The 16,118-nt window shown below is 50.1% G+C and overlaps 2 protein-coding genes across 3 annotated transcripts; one reads left to right on the forward strand and one right to left on the reverse strand.

Moving 5' to 3' along the window:
* The first annotated feature begins 251 nt into the window (after positions 1-251).
* Positions 252-4,310, forward strand: becn1 (beclin 1, autophagy related). 2 transcript variants are annotated; one of them, XM_068305098.1, is made up of 12 exons: positions 252-354; positions 603-735; positions 1,204-1,265; positions 1,717-1,775; positions 1,851-1,941; positions 2,018-2,154; positions 2,402-2,596; positions 2,675-2,821; positions 2,912-3,061; positions 3,138-3,198; positions 3,272-3,414; positions 3,483-4,310. In XM_068305098.1, exons 2-12 carry the CDS (start codon positions 609-611, stop codon positions 3,649-3,651), a joined length of 1,341 nt encoding a protein of 446 aa, XP_068161199.1. In that variant the 5' UTR covers positions 252-354; positions 603-608; the 3' UTR covers positions 3,652-4,310. The 2 variants fall into 2 exon arrangements, with proteins under 2 accessions (XP_068161199.1, XP_068161198.1); XM_068305097.1 differs by having other exon boundaries at positions 3,272-4,310.
* On the reverse strand, positions 3,948-15,854 carry LOC137588187 (integrin beta-3-like). The gene is made up of 15 exons (XM_068305096.1): positions 15,741-15,854; positions 15,418-15,503; positions 14,918-15,122; positions 14,601-14,853; positions 12,934-13,096; positions 12,700-12,861; positions 12,534-12,629; positions 12,328-12,417; positions 11,882-12,016; positions 9,895-10,324; positions 7,709-7,931; positions 7,543-7,643; positions 6,710-6,829; positions 4,857-5,023; positions 3,948-4,478 (listed from the first exon to the last, which is right to left on the reverse strand). The coding sequence occupies exons 1-15, from the start codon at positions 15,787-15,789 to the stop codon at positions 4,410-4,412; spliced, it is 2,349 nt and encodes a 782-aa protein (XP_068161197.1). The 5' UTR covers positions 15,790-15,854; the 3' UTR covers positions 3,948-4,409.
* Between the last annotated feature and the right edge of the window lie 264 nt (positions 15,855-16,118).

The following is a 16,118-nucleotide window of genomic DNA, read 5'->3' on the forward strand; positions in this document are numbered from 1 at the left end:
GAAATATAATAAAATGAAGGGAAGTGATAATCTCTGAAGACTGTGAACAATACATGCTGTTAATTTTTGGTAAATTAGATCTTTACACAATGTTAGATACTCGTACGTCTATTATAATTGTGTTGTATAGTCTATGATTCATTATATTAAAGTATATGCTACAGGAAAAACAATAAATTTGGAGTTACGATATTTCACTCACCTTAATATTTTTCAGACCATTTCCGCGATTATCTGACGTCACATCCGACGTAAACAACAATACGGAAGTGGAAAGGAAAGCTCCGTGGTGTGAAATACGGTCACCAGTTTATGCGGTAGAAGCGATTTTTTCCCGGTGATTTTAAGTTCTGTGTAAGTTTCTGTTGTTATTATGATTTTAATTCATTTCATGTCTTTAAAATGTTTAATCAACCGCGGTGTTGTCCGGTAGGTTATTTAAATTACCAGTTAGCTGCGAAGCTAATGATATTAGCCATCTTTCTAGCGATGTAGCTTAACGTCTATCATGCTAACAAGTGTACTGCAGTGTTGTGAAAACTGATCCCTCGAACAATTTTACATTTTTGTATATTTAATTGTCGATGCTCTTTTTTGTGTAGCTGGCGATGGAGGGCTCCAAGTCGTCGAGCACGACCATGCAGGTCAGCTTCGTGTGTCAGCGGTGCTGCCAGCCGCTCAAACTGGACACATCCTTCAATGTGCTGGACCGGGTCACGATCCACGAACTGATCGGTGTGTAACTCTGTTAGGGCTGTGTGATGGGTGTGTAACTCTGTTAGGGCTGTGTGATGGGTGTGTAACTCTGTTAGGGCTGTGTGATGGGTGTGTAACTCTGTTAGGGGTGTGTGATGGGTGTGTAACTCTGTTAGGGGTGTGTGATGGATGTGTAACTCTGTTAGGGGTGTGTGATGGGTGTGTACCTCTGTTAGGGGTGTGTGATGGGTGTGTAACTCTGTTAGGGGTGTGTGATGGATGTGTAACTCTGTTAGGGGTGTGTGATGGATGTGTAACTCTGTTAGGGGTGTGTGATGGATGTGTAACTCTGTTAGGGGTGTGTGATGGGTGTGTAACTCTGTTAGGGCTGTGTGATGGGTGTGTAACTCTGTTAGGGGTGTGTGATGGGTGTGTAACTCTGTTAGGGGTGTGTGATGGGTACAGGAGGTGTCGGTTCTCATCTCCCATCTCTCCCTCTGTTCTCAGCTCCGTTGGTCACAGTGACGCCCAGCAAACAGAACGACGGCTCCGAAGACCCCGCAGCCGAGGTTGGTCCACCGTCCCCCCGTCCCCCCGTGTTGATGCTACTGTAGACACCGTGACTTATTACTCATCAATAGGTCCTCTGCATCCTGTCAGTTTCATCGTATGACAGCAAATCACAGACTGATGGGATGAAACAAGTAGGATGACCTCATTAGAAACCACATTCCACTGAATACAGCATTTCTAATTCCCCTGACTCAACTCAGTAAGAACGGTTTATTGAGGCAGTTAGAAAAAACAACATAATCAACTTGTTTTTAGAATAGTTAAGTTTTTCTTGTCATTTTGGATCTGACTGTAAAAGTTCTGATATAACCAATAAGGATGGGCGAAGAAAAAACTTTTTTTTACTCCAGTTTTGTATGAAAGTATTTCAACAACAGGTTTGTTTGGCTGCTGAGATCAGATTGTTCAGGAGGTTCAAATCAGGCCTAAACTGAATTTCATTTACAGGAGACATTTGCAGAAAACAAGCAAGATGGAGTGTCAAGAAAATACATCCCTCCTGCTCGGTGAGTAAGACAGTTGATCATGTCTTACATCCCTCTGTCACATGACACATGAGCACTTCCTGTTTGTCCCACCAGAATGATGTCCACAGAGAGCGCCAACAGCTTCACGCTGATCGGAGAAGCATCCGACGGCGGCACCATGGAGAACCTCAGTCGGAGGCTGAAGGTAAAGCCTGATCAAACTCTGATCTGTTTAAAGATCCTCGCGGACCTGAACTCACAACCACTCTGTTCCCATCCAGGTGACCTCTGACCTGTTTGACATCATGTCGGGTCAGACAGACGTGGACCACCCGTTGTGTGAGGAGTGCACCGACACCCTGCTGGACCACCTGGACACGCAGCTCAACATCACCGAGAACGAGTGCCAGAATTACAAGTGAGCCAAACGGTCTTGAGTCCTCAGACATCAGAACCTCCTCGTCTGGATCTTCACAGCACAGCAGCGTGCTGTTGGTTTAGGAGTGCAGACATTATTCCGTGTTGTCAAATTAAAATATGAATGTTCATTCCAGGCGGTTGTGTTTGGGTTTAAAGCCTCATCTGATCGTCATACGACCCTGATCTGAGACCATGGACCCAGTCCTGGTTCTGTGTTTCTGCACTGACGTGCTTCTCATCTGCAGGCAGTGTCTGGAGCTGCTGTCACACCTGCAGGTGGAGGAGGAGGAGACGCTGCTGGTGGAGCTGCAGCAGCTGAAGGAGGAGGAGGAGGCTCTGGTCCAGGACCTGGAGGCCGTGGAGGAGCAGAGGGCCGCCGTGGCTCTGGACCTGACCCAGAGCAGGGTCCAGTCTCAGCAGCTGGACACAGAAGAGCTTCAGTGAGTGCGCTCAGGGAGGGGAGGGGCGGGGTGGGGCGGGCGGCGCTAGTTGATGCTAACAGCTGGGCGTGTCCTCAGGTACCAGAAGGAGTACAGCGAGTTCAAACGGCAGCAGCTGGAGCTGGACGACGAGCTGAAGAGCGTCGACAACCAGATGCGTTACTGTCAGATCCAGCTGGACCGGCTGAAGAAGACCAACGTGTTCAACGCCACCTTTCACATATGGTGCTCACACACACACACACACACACACACACACACACACACACACACACACACCAGGGCCTCTTTGTGAACGTGGGTGTTTCTGTTCAGGCACAGCGGTCAGTTTGGGACCATCAACAACTTCCGGCTGGGGCGACTCCCCAGCGTCCCGGTGGAGTGGAACGAGATCAACGCGGCGTGGGGGCAAACGGTGCTGCTGCTGCACGCTCTGGCCAATAAGATGGGGCTACGCTTTCAGAGGTACTTCCTGTTTGTACGTTTGGACCAGATGGGGAAGAACCGAAGCGTCTGGTGCTGATGAAGCTCTCCCCCTCAGGTATCGGCTCGTCCCCTACGGAAACCACTCCTACTTGGAGTCTCTGACAGACAAGTCAAAGGTAATACACCCCCCAGCTCTCCCATCACGATGTGAACCCCAGACTCCAGCTGCTACTTCCTGTCTCCGTCCAGGAACTTCCTCTCTACTGCTCCGGCGGCCTCCGCTTCTTCTGGGACAACAAGTTCGACCACGCCATGGTGGCCTTCCTGGACTGCGTGCAGCAGTTCAAGGAGGAGGTGGAGAAAGGAGACACCGGCTTCTGTCTTCCCTACAGGTGGGACCGTCACGAGCCAGAGGACGGTAAGGTTCCTCCGGCAGCATCTGATTGTTTCTGTTCGTCAGGATGGACGTGGAGAAGGGGAAGATCGAGGACACGGGGGGCAGCGGGGGCTCCTACTCCATCAAGACCCAGTTCAACTCGGAGGAGCAGTGGACCAAGGCGCTCAAGTTCATGCTGACCAACCTGAAGTGGGGCCTGGCCTGGGTCACCTCCCAGTTCTACAACAGATGAGGGGGCGGGACGCCGGCGTCACATGACCTTCTGATGAAGTCACGTGGATTCCGTTTGGATATGAAGGAGGAGGAGCCAGAGATCCGTTCTGCTGCTCCAGACGGACGATACAGAACTGTTCTAGTTTAAACCTCAGCTGACATCACGGTCATTTACCTCCAGAACACACCTTCACCAATCTGGTCACATGTGAGAGAGACTCAAAATCTGATTGGAGGAGATCAGATTGTCTGTTTATATACTGGGTCGACCTAAAACCCACACGGAACAAAGACTGAGAATAAACCCACCACCTAAACCATGTGACTCGTTTATTTTAAGGAAAATGAGGAAGAAACTTTTCAGGAAACATTTTGGCGCAGCCCATGATCATCATCATCGTCATCATCATCATCACGACTGACTCTTACTCCCTTCAGCCCCACAAAGATCCACAAACAGAAGGAAAAGAGGTGTCACTCATGGTTTAACGTGTTCTTCTTCTATCCAGTCGCGTGTGTTTGTTCTTGAATTAATGGAGATATTTTAGATCAAAACAGGACGTTTACAACCGGACAGGGAGGCAGGGGCTTCTGCAGGAAGTTCCAAATATGGTCAAATAAACACGACTGTCACCACCGAGGAATGCATGATCAATAAAGACGAGTCACAGAACTGTCCGTCAGCGTGGCGTCGCCGTCCATCCTTTCTACATATTTACACAGACGAGCTGTTGCCTGGCGACAGTAGAGGCTGCACGTGATTGGCTGCTGTCAGTGTCAGTCTCTTCCTCTGTACGTGATGTTGGTGAAGGTGGACGTGGCTCCTTTGTACAGAGGGTTGTGTCCCTGCAAACACACACACACACACACACCGTTCGTAAAGACATCAAAGCTGCTGACTCAGCATCTGAGCGTCATGCCGCTGCTCCAGCAGGGCCTCTAAATACACTGGGTCTCTGTGGTTTGGGGTTTGAGGCTCCACACGGGCTCGTTAGCACTGAAGGCTAATTAGCACGGGCTAATTTAAAGGCAGCTGTTCTGACTGCAGTAGCAGCACCACAGGAAACAGTAAAAGAGCATCAGGAAACGAGCGCGTCGGCGTGTGTGGCCTTCTGCCTCCATCATCTTCATCCACCCCATCGCCGTTAGCCTCATGCTAACCCCACTCACCTTTAGCCTCGTGCTAACGCCACTCACCGTTAGCCTCGTACTAACGCCACTCACCGTGTCCCACTTGGCAAGGGCGCGCTCCTCCTCGAACCGGGCGAACTCCCGCCGGTCGTGGATGGTGACCAGCAGCTTCCAGATGAGCAGCGCCGCCAAGCCCAGGAAGAGGATGGCCCCCGCCACCGACAGGAGGACCACCAGCACATCTGGACCCTGGGGGCAGTCTGGGGGCAAACAAAAGTACATGAAAAATAAACAGTAAAGGGGTGGAGTCACGATTTTAATTAACCGATGAAGCAGAATCTGACCTGCTGATAAAACTATTGATCTGTTAGATCACGTGTCAAACTTAAGGCCCGGGGGCCAAATGTGGCCCTCCACATCATTGCATGTGGCCAGCGAGAGCATAAAAGGTCAGAGTGTCTAAGTAGGTCAAAAGTGTGCTTTGACCAAAAACTACATTTCCCACAATCCATTACTTCAGCCCATTTTAACTCTGACTAAACGTAGTGAACAAAGTTAATGTCCTAACTTGTGTCTGATGTTATTTTTCTTTATTGATTGATAGTTTGATCCTTGATTGATGGAGTTCTGTGGGTTTAATAACCTGACAGATTAAAAGGATTTATGTTAGAACAGAGAAACAAACAAACATGTTTTTTCTGTCTAACTGTAATGTTTGGAACTAGAATCAGTCAGAAATTCAGTTATTTAACATTAAGGAGTAGTTACATTTAGTTACATTACAATGAGTTACATTTAGTTACATTTATTAGTTACATTAAGGAGTAGTTACATTTAGTTACATTACACTGAGTTACATTTAGTTACATTTATTAGTTACATTAAGGAGTAGTTACATTTAGTTACATTACACTGAGTTACATTTAGTTACATTTATTAGTTACATTAAGGAGTAGTTACATTTAGTTACATTACACTGAGTTACATTTAGTTACATTTATTAGTTACATTGAGGAGTAGTTACATTTAGTTACATTACACTGAGTTACATTTAGTTACATTTATTAGTTACATTAAGGAGTAGTTACATTTAGTTACATTACACTGAGTTACATTTAGTTACATTTATTAGTTACATTAAGGAGTAGTTACATTTAGTTACATTACACTGAGTTACATTTAGTTACATTTATTAGTTACATTAAGGAGTAGTTACATTTAGTTACATTACACTGAGTTACATTTACTAGTTACATCTGGCCCTTTGAGGACAGCGTTATACTGATGTGGCCCCCAGTGAAGATTAGTTTGACCCCCCCGGTTTAGATGATAAACCAGAACTGATCCACAAAGACTTTGAGGTCTTTTCTGTTCCTGGTGAAGAACAAACTGAACGCTGTGTCTGCTAACGTTGGATTACAGTGCCCTCTATGGGCCGGAGGTCATCATCAGGTGACCTTTGACATCAGACATCAGAGCGTCCTGCCCTTCATGTCAGGAGGACCATCACCCTCTTCTCTTCCTTCACCTCTCTTTCTAAATGTTCTCCATCCCTCTCTCGTCATGCCAGCTTCCTCTCCAGGTCCTGCTGAGTCAGCAGGAACCGGGGGGGGGACGCAGTTTACGGCGCCCCGAAGCGACGGGGCGCCGGGCGCTAGAGTAGCTGAGCTCAGCCTAAATCAAACACACATTCATTAGACGCGGACGGGGGTTCTCTGGGGGCATCAGTGCTCATTGAAGTGGTTTTACCCCCCCCCCCTTTAACGAGCACATGAAGGGGCGTGCTGCCGGGGAGCGACGGCTCGCTCTGGGGGGAAGGAAACACGTGGGAATGCTGTTTCTAATGGGGAACATGCCTGTGTGCTCCTCAGGACGCCTGCTAGAGGCGGGGCTAGTGGCTAGCTGCTGATTGGCTGACGTGGTCAGGTGCTCCTTGTTCCTCTCACCTGGCTCCTTGACCACGAACAGGATGGCCCTGCCGCTGGCGTCCTCGTAGTACTGGAAGCGCTCCACGCAGTCGTCCTGGTCCTTGTAGGAGCAGTTCACCGCGTTGGTGTGGTGCAGCACTGCAGAGGAGACACACGAGGGGGGGTCAGGTCACATGGTGACACCTCCCTCCCCCACGTGGGACGCCTGGGACCGATATCCGGCCAGAGCATCTGGCTTTAGTTTCACTGGGGGAGACGTCACGTTCAGAGCAAAGCAACGCAGGAGAACCAGTTTAACCAGGAGGGGGCCTCAGGTCCCCCCAGCTGGTGACCCCACCCCCACCCCACCTAATGACCCCAACCCTACCTGGTGACCCCAACCCCACCCTCACCTACTGACCCCAACTCTACCTAATGACCCCAACCCTACCTGTGACCCCAACCCCACCCCACCTACTGACCCCAACCCCATCCCACCTACTGACCCAACCCCCCACCCTCACCTAATGACCCCAACCCTACCTGTGACCCCAACCCCACCCCACCTACTGACCCCAACCCCATCCCACCTACTGACCCCACCCTCACCTAATGACCCCAACCCTACCTGTGACCCCAACCCCACCCCACCTACTTACCCCAACCCCATCACACCCGGTGACCCCCCCCACCTGTAAGGTGGAGTAAAACTTAGTGAATTAATGAAAATAAAGAGAGATTTGAAAGTTGGCTTAAATGAACACGAAGACGTTTGGACACGCCCACATGTAGAAGTGGGCGTCGGCCAGAAGCATTTAAATGTAGAGTAGCTCTACCAGCGTCCAGCCGGTGACGGCGTGACGTTCTCTCACCGATCTCGTCCACCAGCAGGATGTCGTCCTTGCAGATCTGGGAGCAGGTCCCGTCCTGGAACAGCGCCCCCCTCTGGAAGTGTTTGCACTCCACACACTCCCTGCAACAGGAAGCAGCGTCAGCGGTTCCCCCGGACAGCCCCCGGCTCACAGCGCCACCACTCACTTCTTCATGGTGCAGGCGTCGGGGCAGGTGGGGCACTTGTCACAGGTGGCGCCGTAGGCCCCCGGCTGCGTGCACTCGCAGGCCCCGCACACGCACTGGCCCCGCCCACTGCACAGCAGCCCCAGGTGCGACATGCAGGTGTCGGTGCGTCGGGAGCAGTTACAGTTGTCGCCCTGCCAGTCCGGGTCGCACTGACAGAAGCCACAGTTACAGACGCCGTGTCCTGGGGGCGGGACAAAACCTGTCAGTCAGACACGCCCCTTTTTACCTTTTAAGGACATCACTTTGTGTTTGGAAGCAGATTGACTCAAAGCGCTGACAGTTTCTGGTGGGAGGAGCTGCACCTGCAGTCCTCCCACCAGCAGAGGGCGTCAGGCTCCATTACAGGTTGTTTAGAAAACAAGGAGTCGGTCCGTGTCCCGTCTAGTTTTTCGGGCGTGACCCTTTCCACACGTGTGTTCCTGATGTGGGGGCTGACTTTGATATTCCAGGAAGTAGAATTTTAAATAAAGTTGGGTGACTCTGAGCGGTCTGGTGGGGTGGGGCGTGTCATTACTGGTCACCAGCAGGCGACCACAGACCAGTGTCATTCTCCTCTGAGCGTCAGTCGCCATCAACCCCCCCGGCGGCATGCTTGGACCCTGGAGCGGAGAGGGCGGGGCGCGTTCCGGTAACGTGGCGAGCCGTTTCATGCTGGTTTGGTTTTCTGACTGTGTGGTCACCTGATCAACACGGAGGCGGTCCAGACCGACCCACATCTGTCCCGACCGCGGGCCCCCGCCACGGGAAACAACAGCAGATACCAACATCAGAGTTTCACACAGAACCGCTCCATTGCCGACCCCACGGACGCTATTTTTAGCCCCATGACGCCACAGCGGCCAATGAGCAAAGCCTTGAGGTATGTTCATGTTGATCCACGGGCTCTGGGGACACCAGGCCTCAAGGCCGGAGAACGTACAGACACGTCCGACGCCCAAAAAACCGTCAGGTCGGCGTCTCCACCGATCACCTGCAGCTTCAAACGTGAAGGTCAATAAAATGATGTCATCCAGAGAGCAGCTGCCCCCCCCCCTTGTGAGGAAGAGGAGGAAGGAGCGGTGCTCTGAAGGGTTCACCACCAGCGGGCGTTCTGGAGGACAGCCTCCAGAGATCCTGCTCTGATGTTTCTGGGATCAGTGGAGGATCTGAGGAGGTCAGAGGTCACCGGGTTCGATTCATCTGCTTTTGTTTACTCAAACTGGTCGGATTACCCAGAAGGCCATTGGGTCTGAGCGTCGGTGCTGTCTACATGTTTCCTCTGTGGGAATGGAGGGCAGATGCATCGACCGGGAATCGTATTCCGCGCCCCCCCGCGTGGCAGGACAGAATCCTACCACCAATGCTGACCAATCACAGCCCAGCGTCCCCGACCAGATCAGACCGGTTCAGACATCATGAAAGAGGCTGACATCATGGGTGTGTGTGGGGCCACGCCCGCTCAGCTAATCCTCAGGTAGAAAAACATCCTGGAGTGTGTGTGTGTGTGTGTGTGTGTGTGTGTGTGTGTGTGTGTGTGTGTGTGTGTGTGACACACTGTCTGTTCAACACGACACACACACTTTCATTCCCCTCTGATGATGACAAACACAACAACCTGAGCTCTGACCATGTGTTTATAGTGAAGGAGGAAGCGGGGGGTGTGGGGGGTTGTTTTGTTGGAGCTGTAATTCCTCCCAGATGAGGAGGTTCAGTCAGTGGTGAAGACGAGCAGCTTCATCACCGCAGACAAGGGCAGCGACCTCATCACTGTAACCTCAGCGGCCCTTTAAACCTGTTTCACTGTGTGAACCTGGACTGTTTCACTGCGTGAACCTGGACTGTTTCACTGCGTGAACCTGGACTGTTTCACTGTGTGAACCTGGACTGTTTCACTGCGTGAACCTGGACTGTTTCACTGCGTGAACCTGGACCGTTTCACTGTGTGAACCTGGACCGTTTCACTGTGTGAACCTGGACTGTTTCACTGCGTGAACCTGGACTGTTTCACTGCGTGAACCTGGACTGTTTCACTGCGTGAACCTGGACTGTTTCACTGCGTGAACCTGGACTGTTTCACTGCGTGAACCTGGACTGTTTCACTGCGTGAACCTGGACTGTTTCACTGCGTGAACCTGGACTGTTTCACTGTGTGCACCTGGACTCACCTGAGCACAGCTCTCCTTTGTAGCGCAGACAGTTGAAGTCGTCACACTCACACAGCTTCCCCCACACCTGGCCGAAGTCGCTGCTGTGACACACACACTGTCCACACACACAGTCCCCGCGGCCGCTGCACACGGCGCCCCCCCCGGGCCCGCTGCAGCGGTCCTGCTCCGTGGGGTTGTAGTCGCCCTCGGCGCACTCGCAGTGCGGCCCCAGCCGCCCCGGGTGGCACAGGCAGATCCCGCACTCGTAGGTGCCGTTGCCGTGGTGACAGCGGGGGCTGTCGGGCTGCGCTCTGGCCTGACACCTGCAGTCGCACTCGAAGGTGACGCTGACGGTGAGCGCGTCCTTGAAGCCCACCGGCTTGATGACGAAGGTCTTCTTCTTCTGCTCCGGACAGCCTCGCGCCCGTGCCTCCACGCTGAACGACACCTGAGGGCGGAAGCAGAGTCATCACGCTGGCTCCACGTGCAGCGAGTCAGAGCGCTCACGCAGCATCTGGACCTGGTCCCGGTCCAGCAGTCAGCAGCTCCAGCATCTGGAGCCACGGCCATATAAGGGAAAGACAAAGAGCCGAGCAGAGGAGGAAACGTGTGGAGCCAAGATATGTCACCTGGAGCGAGGAAAGAGACGGAAACGAGCCAAAGGGGAAGAAACGCAAAGTAAAGAAGAAACATAAGTAAAGAAGAAACGTAAAGAAGAAACGCAAATAAAAAAGAAACGTAAAATAAAGGACAAACGCAAAGTAAAGAAACGTAAAGAAGAAACGCAAAGTAAAAAAAAACATAAAATAAGATTTTTTAAAATCATTTATAAAGAGGAAACGTAAAATAAAGAAGAAACGTAAAATAAAGAAGAAACGTAAAGAAGAAACGCAAAGTAAAGAAGAAACATAAAATTCAGAGGAAACATAAAATAAGATTTTTTAAAATCACATTTATAAAGAAGAAACGTAAAATAAAGGAGAAACGCAAAATTAAACAAGAGACACAAAGTAAAGAAGAAACGTAAAATAAAGAAGAAACATAAAGAAGAAGCGCAAAGTAAAAAGGAAACGTAAAATAAAGAAGAAACGCAAAGTAAAGAAGAAACGTAAAATAAAAAAGAAACGTAAAGAAGAAACGCAAAGTAAAGAAGAAACATAAAATTCAGAAGAAACATAAAATAAAGATTTTTTAAAATCACATTTATAAAGAAGAAACGTAAAATAAAGGAGAAACGCAAAATTAAATAAGAAACGCAAAGTAAAGAAGAAACGTAAAATAAAGAAGAAACGCAAAATAAAGAAGAAACGCAAAATAAAGAAGACATGTAAAGAAGGAACGCAAAGTAAAGAAGAACGCAAAGTAAAGAAAAAACATAAAATAATAAAGAAATGTAAAATAAAGAAATGCAAAGTAAAGAAGAAACGTAAAGTAAAGAAGAAACGTAAAATAAAGAAGAAACGCAAAGTAAAGAAGAAACGCAAAATAAAGAAGAAACGTAAAGTAAAGAAGAAACGCAAAATAAAGAAGAAACGTAAAGTAAAGAAGAAACGCAAAATAAAGAAGAAACGCAAAGTAAAGAAGAAACGCAAAATAAAGAAGAAACGTAAAGAAGAAACACAAAGTAAAGAAGAAACGTAAAGTAAAGAAGAAACGTAAAATAAAGAAGAAACGCAAAGTAAAGGAGAAACGTAAAATAAAGAAACAAAGAAGAAACGCAAAGTAAAGAAACATAAAATAAAGAAGAAATGTAAAGTAAAGACGAAACGCAAAGTAAAGAAGAAACATAAATTAATAAAGAAATGTAAAATAAAGAAACACAAAGTAAAGAAAAAAATGCAAAGTAAAGGAGAAACGTAAAATAGAGGAAGCAGCAGGAGGTGCGGGGCAGAAGGAGTCAGGGAGGAGAGGTTTTTTCCACGTCTGCTGCTGGACGTGACTTCCTGCTTTAGACGCAGCGTAAAGGGAAACAGGAAGCGGAAGGCGAGCGGTCACGTGTTCCGACCGTGTCTCCGATCTTCAGCCCAGAGCAGGACCTCAGGCCCGGGATGGGGTCGCCCTTCAGACAGGTGGCGTTGAAGGACAGGGACAGCTCCTCCGGGACGTCCTGCAGCTCCAGCTCCACCTTGGACCGGATCCTCTGGCAGCGGGAAGGGAGGAGATGGAGTCAGGTTCCCATGGCGACCGAGGGGGAGGACAATCTCTGGACTCATCGTTCCATCAGGACTCGTGGGTTTGAATCCCAAAAATAACCTACGGGTTATTTTCAGCTCTCTAATAATAAACATGATCCAGACCTGTGTGTGTGTGTGTGTGTGTGTGTGTGTGTGTGTGTGTGTGTGTGTGTGTGTGTGTGTGTGTGTGTGTGTGTGTGTGTGTGTGTGTGTGTGTGTGTGTGTGTGTGTGTGTGTGTGTGTGTGTGTGTGTGTGTGTGTGTGTGTGTGTGCTCACAGCGTAGGCCTTCAGGATCAGCTGGATGACGTTCCCGGAGTCGTTGGACAGCGTTCCCACAGTGGTGCCAGGGATCAGCTCGCTGTAGTTCTACCAGCAGGAAGAGAACGTTAACTAGTCCTTAACTAGTGCCTAACTAGACTTTTAAGTGACTAGTTGGTGACTAGTTGGTGACTAGTTGGTGTGCTGACGTCGGGTGTCCTGACCTGGTAGAGGCGGACCACGGGGTTGGTGACGGCGAAGATGAGGTTGATGTTGTTCTCAGACATCTTCTCGGTGATCAGAGCCAGAGACGGGTAGTCCTGAGGACACATGGGGGGGCGGGGTCAGACGCCAGCGGCCCCCACCACCAGACCGCTGGTGGGCACTCACCATGGTGGTGGACATGCTGTACACGTTGTCGGCGTCCAGGTGACACCTCCCGTCGTTGGGCTGCACGATGCCGGCCAGGCGTCCGTCCAGCGCCACGTGGGTCTTAGCGTCCGACGTGAAGATCAGGAGGTGGGACGCCCCCGGGCGCCAGCCGATCCGCTCCTGGCCCAGAACACCATCAGCGTGTGTGTAGACGTGTGTGTGTGTGTGTGTATACGTGTGTGTGCGCTCCACCTTGCACACGGCGGCCTGGATGATGGCGTCGAACCCCCCCTCGGGGGCGTCCCGGTTCCTGGACACCATCTGCTTCTTCACCTCCTCGGTGAAGCGGCCCACCTCCCCCGTCAGCGACAGCACATGTTTGTAGCCGAACTGGGGCAGGCAGGTGGTGTTGATGCTGTCGACCACACGCAGGTCAGCTGACCGGGGTCACCGGGGTCATGACCGCCCACCGGGCTCATTCAACGCTACGTCATTTTGAAATTTTATCAAACACGGAAAAAGGACAGCAGTGACCTGACAGACATCCAATCATCTCATCACCTGCTGACAGGAAGTGATGTCACCGAGATCTGATCACATGTTAAACTCATGATCAATATCCAGACTGATCATCAGAGCAGCTGTTAGCCTGGTGAACGCCAGACTCTCCTACTGTCAGTGAACGCAGCGCTTTGTAGAACCCCCCCACACCCTCCGTCCTCATCTGCTTTCTGAACATCACTGATCTGGATCTGGGCCTGGATCTCAATCTGGTTCTGGATCTGGTTCTGGATCTAAATCTGGGTCTGGATCTGGTTCTGGATCTGAGTCTAAATCTGGTTCTGCATCTGGGTCTGGATCTGGATCTGGTTCTGGATCTGGACCCCCAGAGACCTGACTTGACCTCCTGGGTGAGACTCTAGCCAACCTGACCCAGACCAGCTGACCCAGACCAGCTGACCCAGACCAGCTGACCCAGCAACCACTAACAAGCACCGTCAGCGCGGCTAACGGAATGTCTACTGGTGTCGTCATGACGACACATGCATTTAAAACCATCAACAACACAAACAACCAATAGAAACACAGAACAGACGCTTTTAACCTGTTTACCTGCTTTCTCCTCATTTTGAAAGACCTAAAAACACATTTTGTTCTTCTACATCGTCTCTTTAAGCTACCCGACTTCATCTCAAGCTAACGCCTCTTTAGGTTCTTCCTGTCAGGCAACATCTCTTCACTTTAAGATAAATATCTCCTGACATGAAGCTAAAATCTCCTTGTTTGACAATAAAAGTCTCTTTAATTTAAGATAAAGTCTCTTTATTTTAAGATAAAGTCTCTTTATTTTAAGATAAAGTCTCTTTATTTTAAGATAAAGTCTCTTTATTTTAAGATAAAGTTTCTTTATTTTAAGATAAAGTTTCTTTATTTTAAGATAAAGTCTCTTTATTTTAAGATAAAGTCTCTTTATTTTAAGATAAAGTCTCTTTAATTTAAGATAAAGTCTCTTTATTTTAAGATAAAGTTTCTTTATTTTAAGATAAAGTCTCTTTATTTTAAGATAAAGTCTCTTTATTTTAAGATAAAGTTTCTTTATTTTAAGATAAAGTTTCTTTATTTTAAGATAAAGTCTCTTTATTTTAAGATAAAGTCTCTTTATTTTAAGATAAAGTCTCTTTAATTTAAGATAAAGTCTCTTTAATTTAAGATAAAGTCTCTTTATTTTAAGATAAAGTCTCTTTATTTTAAATAAAACAAACTTCAGCCTCAAGTCAGGAGATATTTACCTTAAACTTCTTTTGTCATCATTTAACCACTTCCTGTCTGTCTGGAGGACTAATTGGCGTCTCCTGACTTCTTGTCACCTGGTGGGGGCGGGGGGTAAGGGACAGAAGGGGGCGTGGCTACTGGCCTACCTGTGGCAGGGGTTGGTCACCGCCTCCTGGGGGGACACGTACATGTAGGGCGACAGCGGCTTGTCCACGAAGGCGCCGAAGCCCATGCGCAGGTTGCTGGTGGTGCGGTTCATGGCGTCGGCTAAGCCCCGCCCCAGCGTGCGCAGGCGGAACAGGTCGTCGTTCATGGAGTAGGACAGGTCCATCAGGTAGTACAGGTCCACGGGGTAGTCCTCCACCTGCCGCACCCGCACCGTGAAGCGCTGGGCGTCGTCTGGGGACAGGGGGGGGTTAGCTCCTCACCTGTGTGGGCGTGTCCCACCGGAGGCGGAGCCTACCTGGTCTGAGGGTGAGGTGGAGCCTCTGGGGTTTGATCTGCGTCACATCCTGCGTGGCTCCCGCCGCCTTGTTGCTGAGGGGGCGGTCCTCCAGCACCTGCAGTCTGCTGATTGGCGACTCCAGAGAGGGCGGGGCACAGCCCGCCGCCAGCAGGTTGGCCTTCAGGTCGCAGCGGGACGACGAGGCCACGCCCTGTCCGAAGTCCTGACGGGAGAGGGAGGGGCTTTACTGGTACAAACCAGTGTATACCTGTTTACACTGTCAATGCTACGCTAAGCTAACTGATTAACTCCATTAAAGAAACAAAGCAGGGCGACGCCTACTGGGCGGCGGTCTGTGACATCATCGAATAAATAAACTCCACCCTCTTCTTCTCTCAGCTGTTTCTGCTCTGGTTGGTCGGTGCAGCTACCGCCCCCTGTGGCTGGCGGTGGTACTGTTCAGAGTATGAGGCGTGAGTGGAGCTGAAACCGGAGGTGGAGGTGTGACCGGGACCCACCTGCTGGAAGCACCAGGAGCAGCTGGGGTGGACCGCCAGACACTGCTGACAGGTGCTGGCCCCCCGGGAGGTGCACACGTTCGAACCTGGAACCACAGGAGAACCGTGACGTCACTGTCTGCCCGAGCGGTGGGTGTGACGTCATCACATCACTGCTTATCCGTTCCGGAGGAAGGTGAAGATAAACCGACCGGAGCTCTAGTAAACCACTGTGGTCACAGCTCCTCAGTCCAAACTCCCGGTTACCGACACACACCGGGACCCGGACGGGCCCCCCGGGGAAGAGCAGACGCGTCACCCTAAACGCGGGACCGTGAACTCACCACAGACTCCGGTGATCCCGGTAAACAGGAGAATCCACACAGACCCCATCCTGCTGGAGGACCTGAACACTTTCTTCCTCTAGAACCGACTCCTCCGTCTGCAGCCGCCTCCCCCCGGAGCCTCATTAGCATACCGGTGATGGAGGGGGGGGGGTGATGGGGGCGGGAGGTGCAGCATCCGAACCGGTGGACACACCCGTGACAACCGGACCACCGCAGCGGTTCTACCGGACGTCCACCGGGATCATAACGGTGTTTCATACCGACGCAGCTTAAATGAGAGTAAAAGCGGATCAGTGGCGGACGCGGGAATTAACGGCTGTTAGCGTTTATTAAACTTTACCTAAAACATCATCAAACAAAAACGAATGCCTGTAC

The sequence above is a fragment of the Antennarius striatus genome, chromosome 21 (genome assembly GCF_040054535.1).
Source record: "Antennarius striatus isolate MH-2024 chromosome 21, ASM4005453v1, whole genome shotgun sequence".
Lineage (NCBI taxonomy): Eukaryota > Metazoa > Chordata > Actinopteri > Lophiiformes > Antennariidae > Antennarius > Antennarius striatus.

Bases quoted from the DNA above. Each gene is read 5' to 3' on its own strand.
- becn1 (XM_068305097.1), top strand. From the start codon at position 609: ATGGAGGGCTCCAAGTCGTCGAGCACGACCATGCAGGTCAGCTTCGTG. The intron at 2,597-2,674 runs GTGAGTGCGCTC...GCGTGTCCTCAG, and splicing joins CTGGACACAGAAGAGCTTCA to GTACCAGAAGGAGTACAGCG. The intron at 3,062-3,137 runs GTACTTCCTGTT...TCTCCCCCTCAG, and splicing joins ATGGGGCTACGCTTTCAGAG to GTATCGGCTCGTCCCCTACG.
- LOC137588187 (XM_068305096.1), bottom strand. From the start codon at position 15,789: ATGGGGTCTGTGTGGATTCTCCTGTTTACCGGGATCACCGGAGTCTGT. The intron at 14,854-14,917 runs GTAGGCTCCGCC...CCCTGTCCCCAG, and splicing joins CCACCTCACCCTCAGACCAG to ACGACGCCCAGCGCTTCACG. The intron at 4,479-4,856 runs GTGAGTGGCGTT...GTGTGTTTGCAG, and splicing joins CCCTTGCCAAGTGGGACACG to GGACACAACCCTCTGTACAA.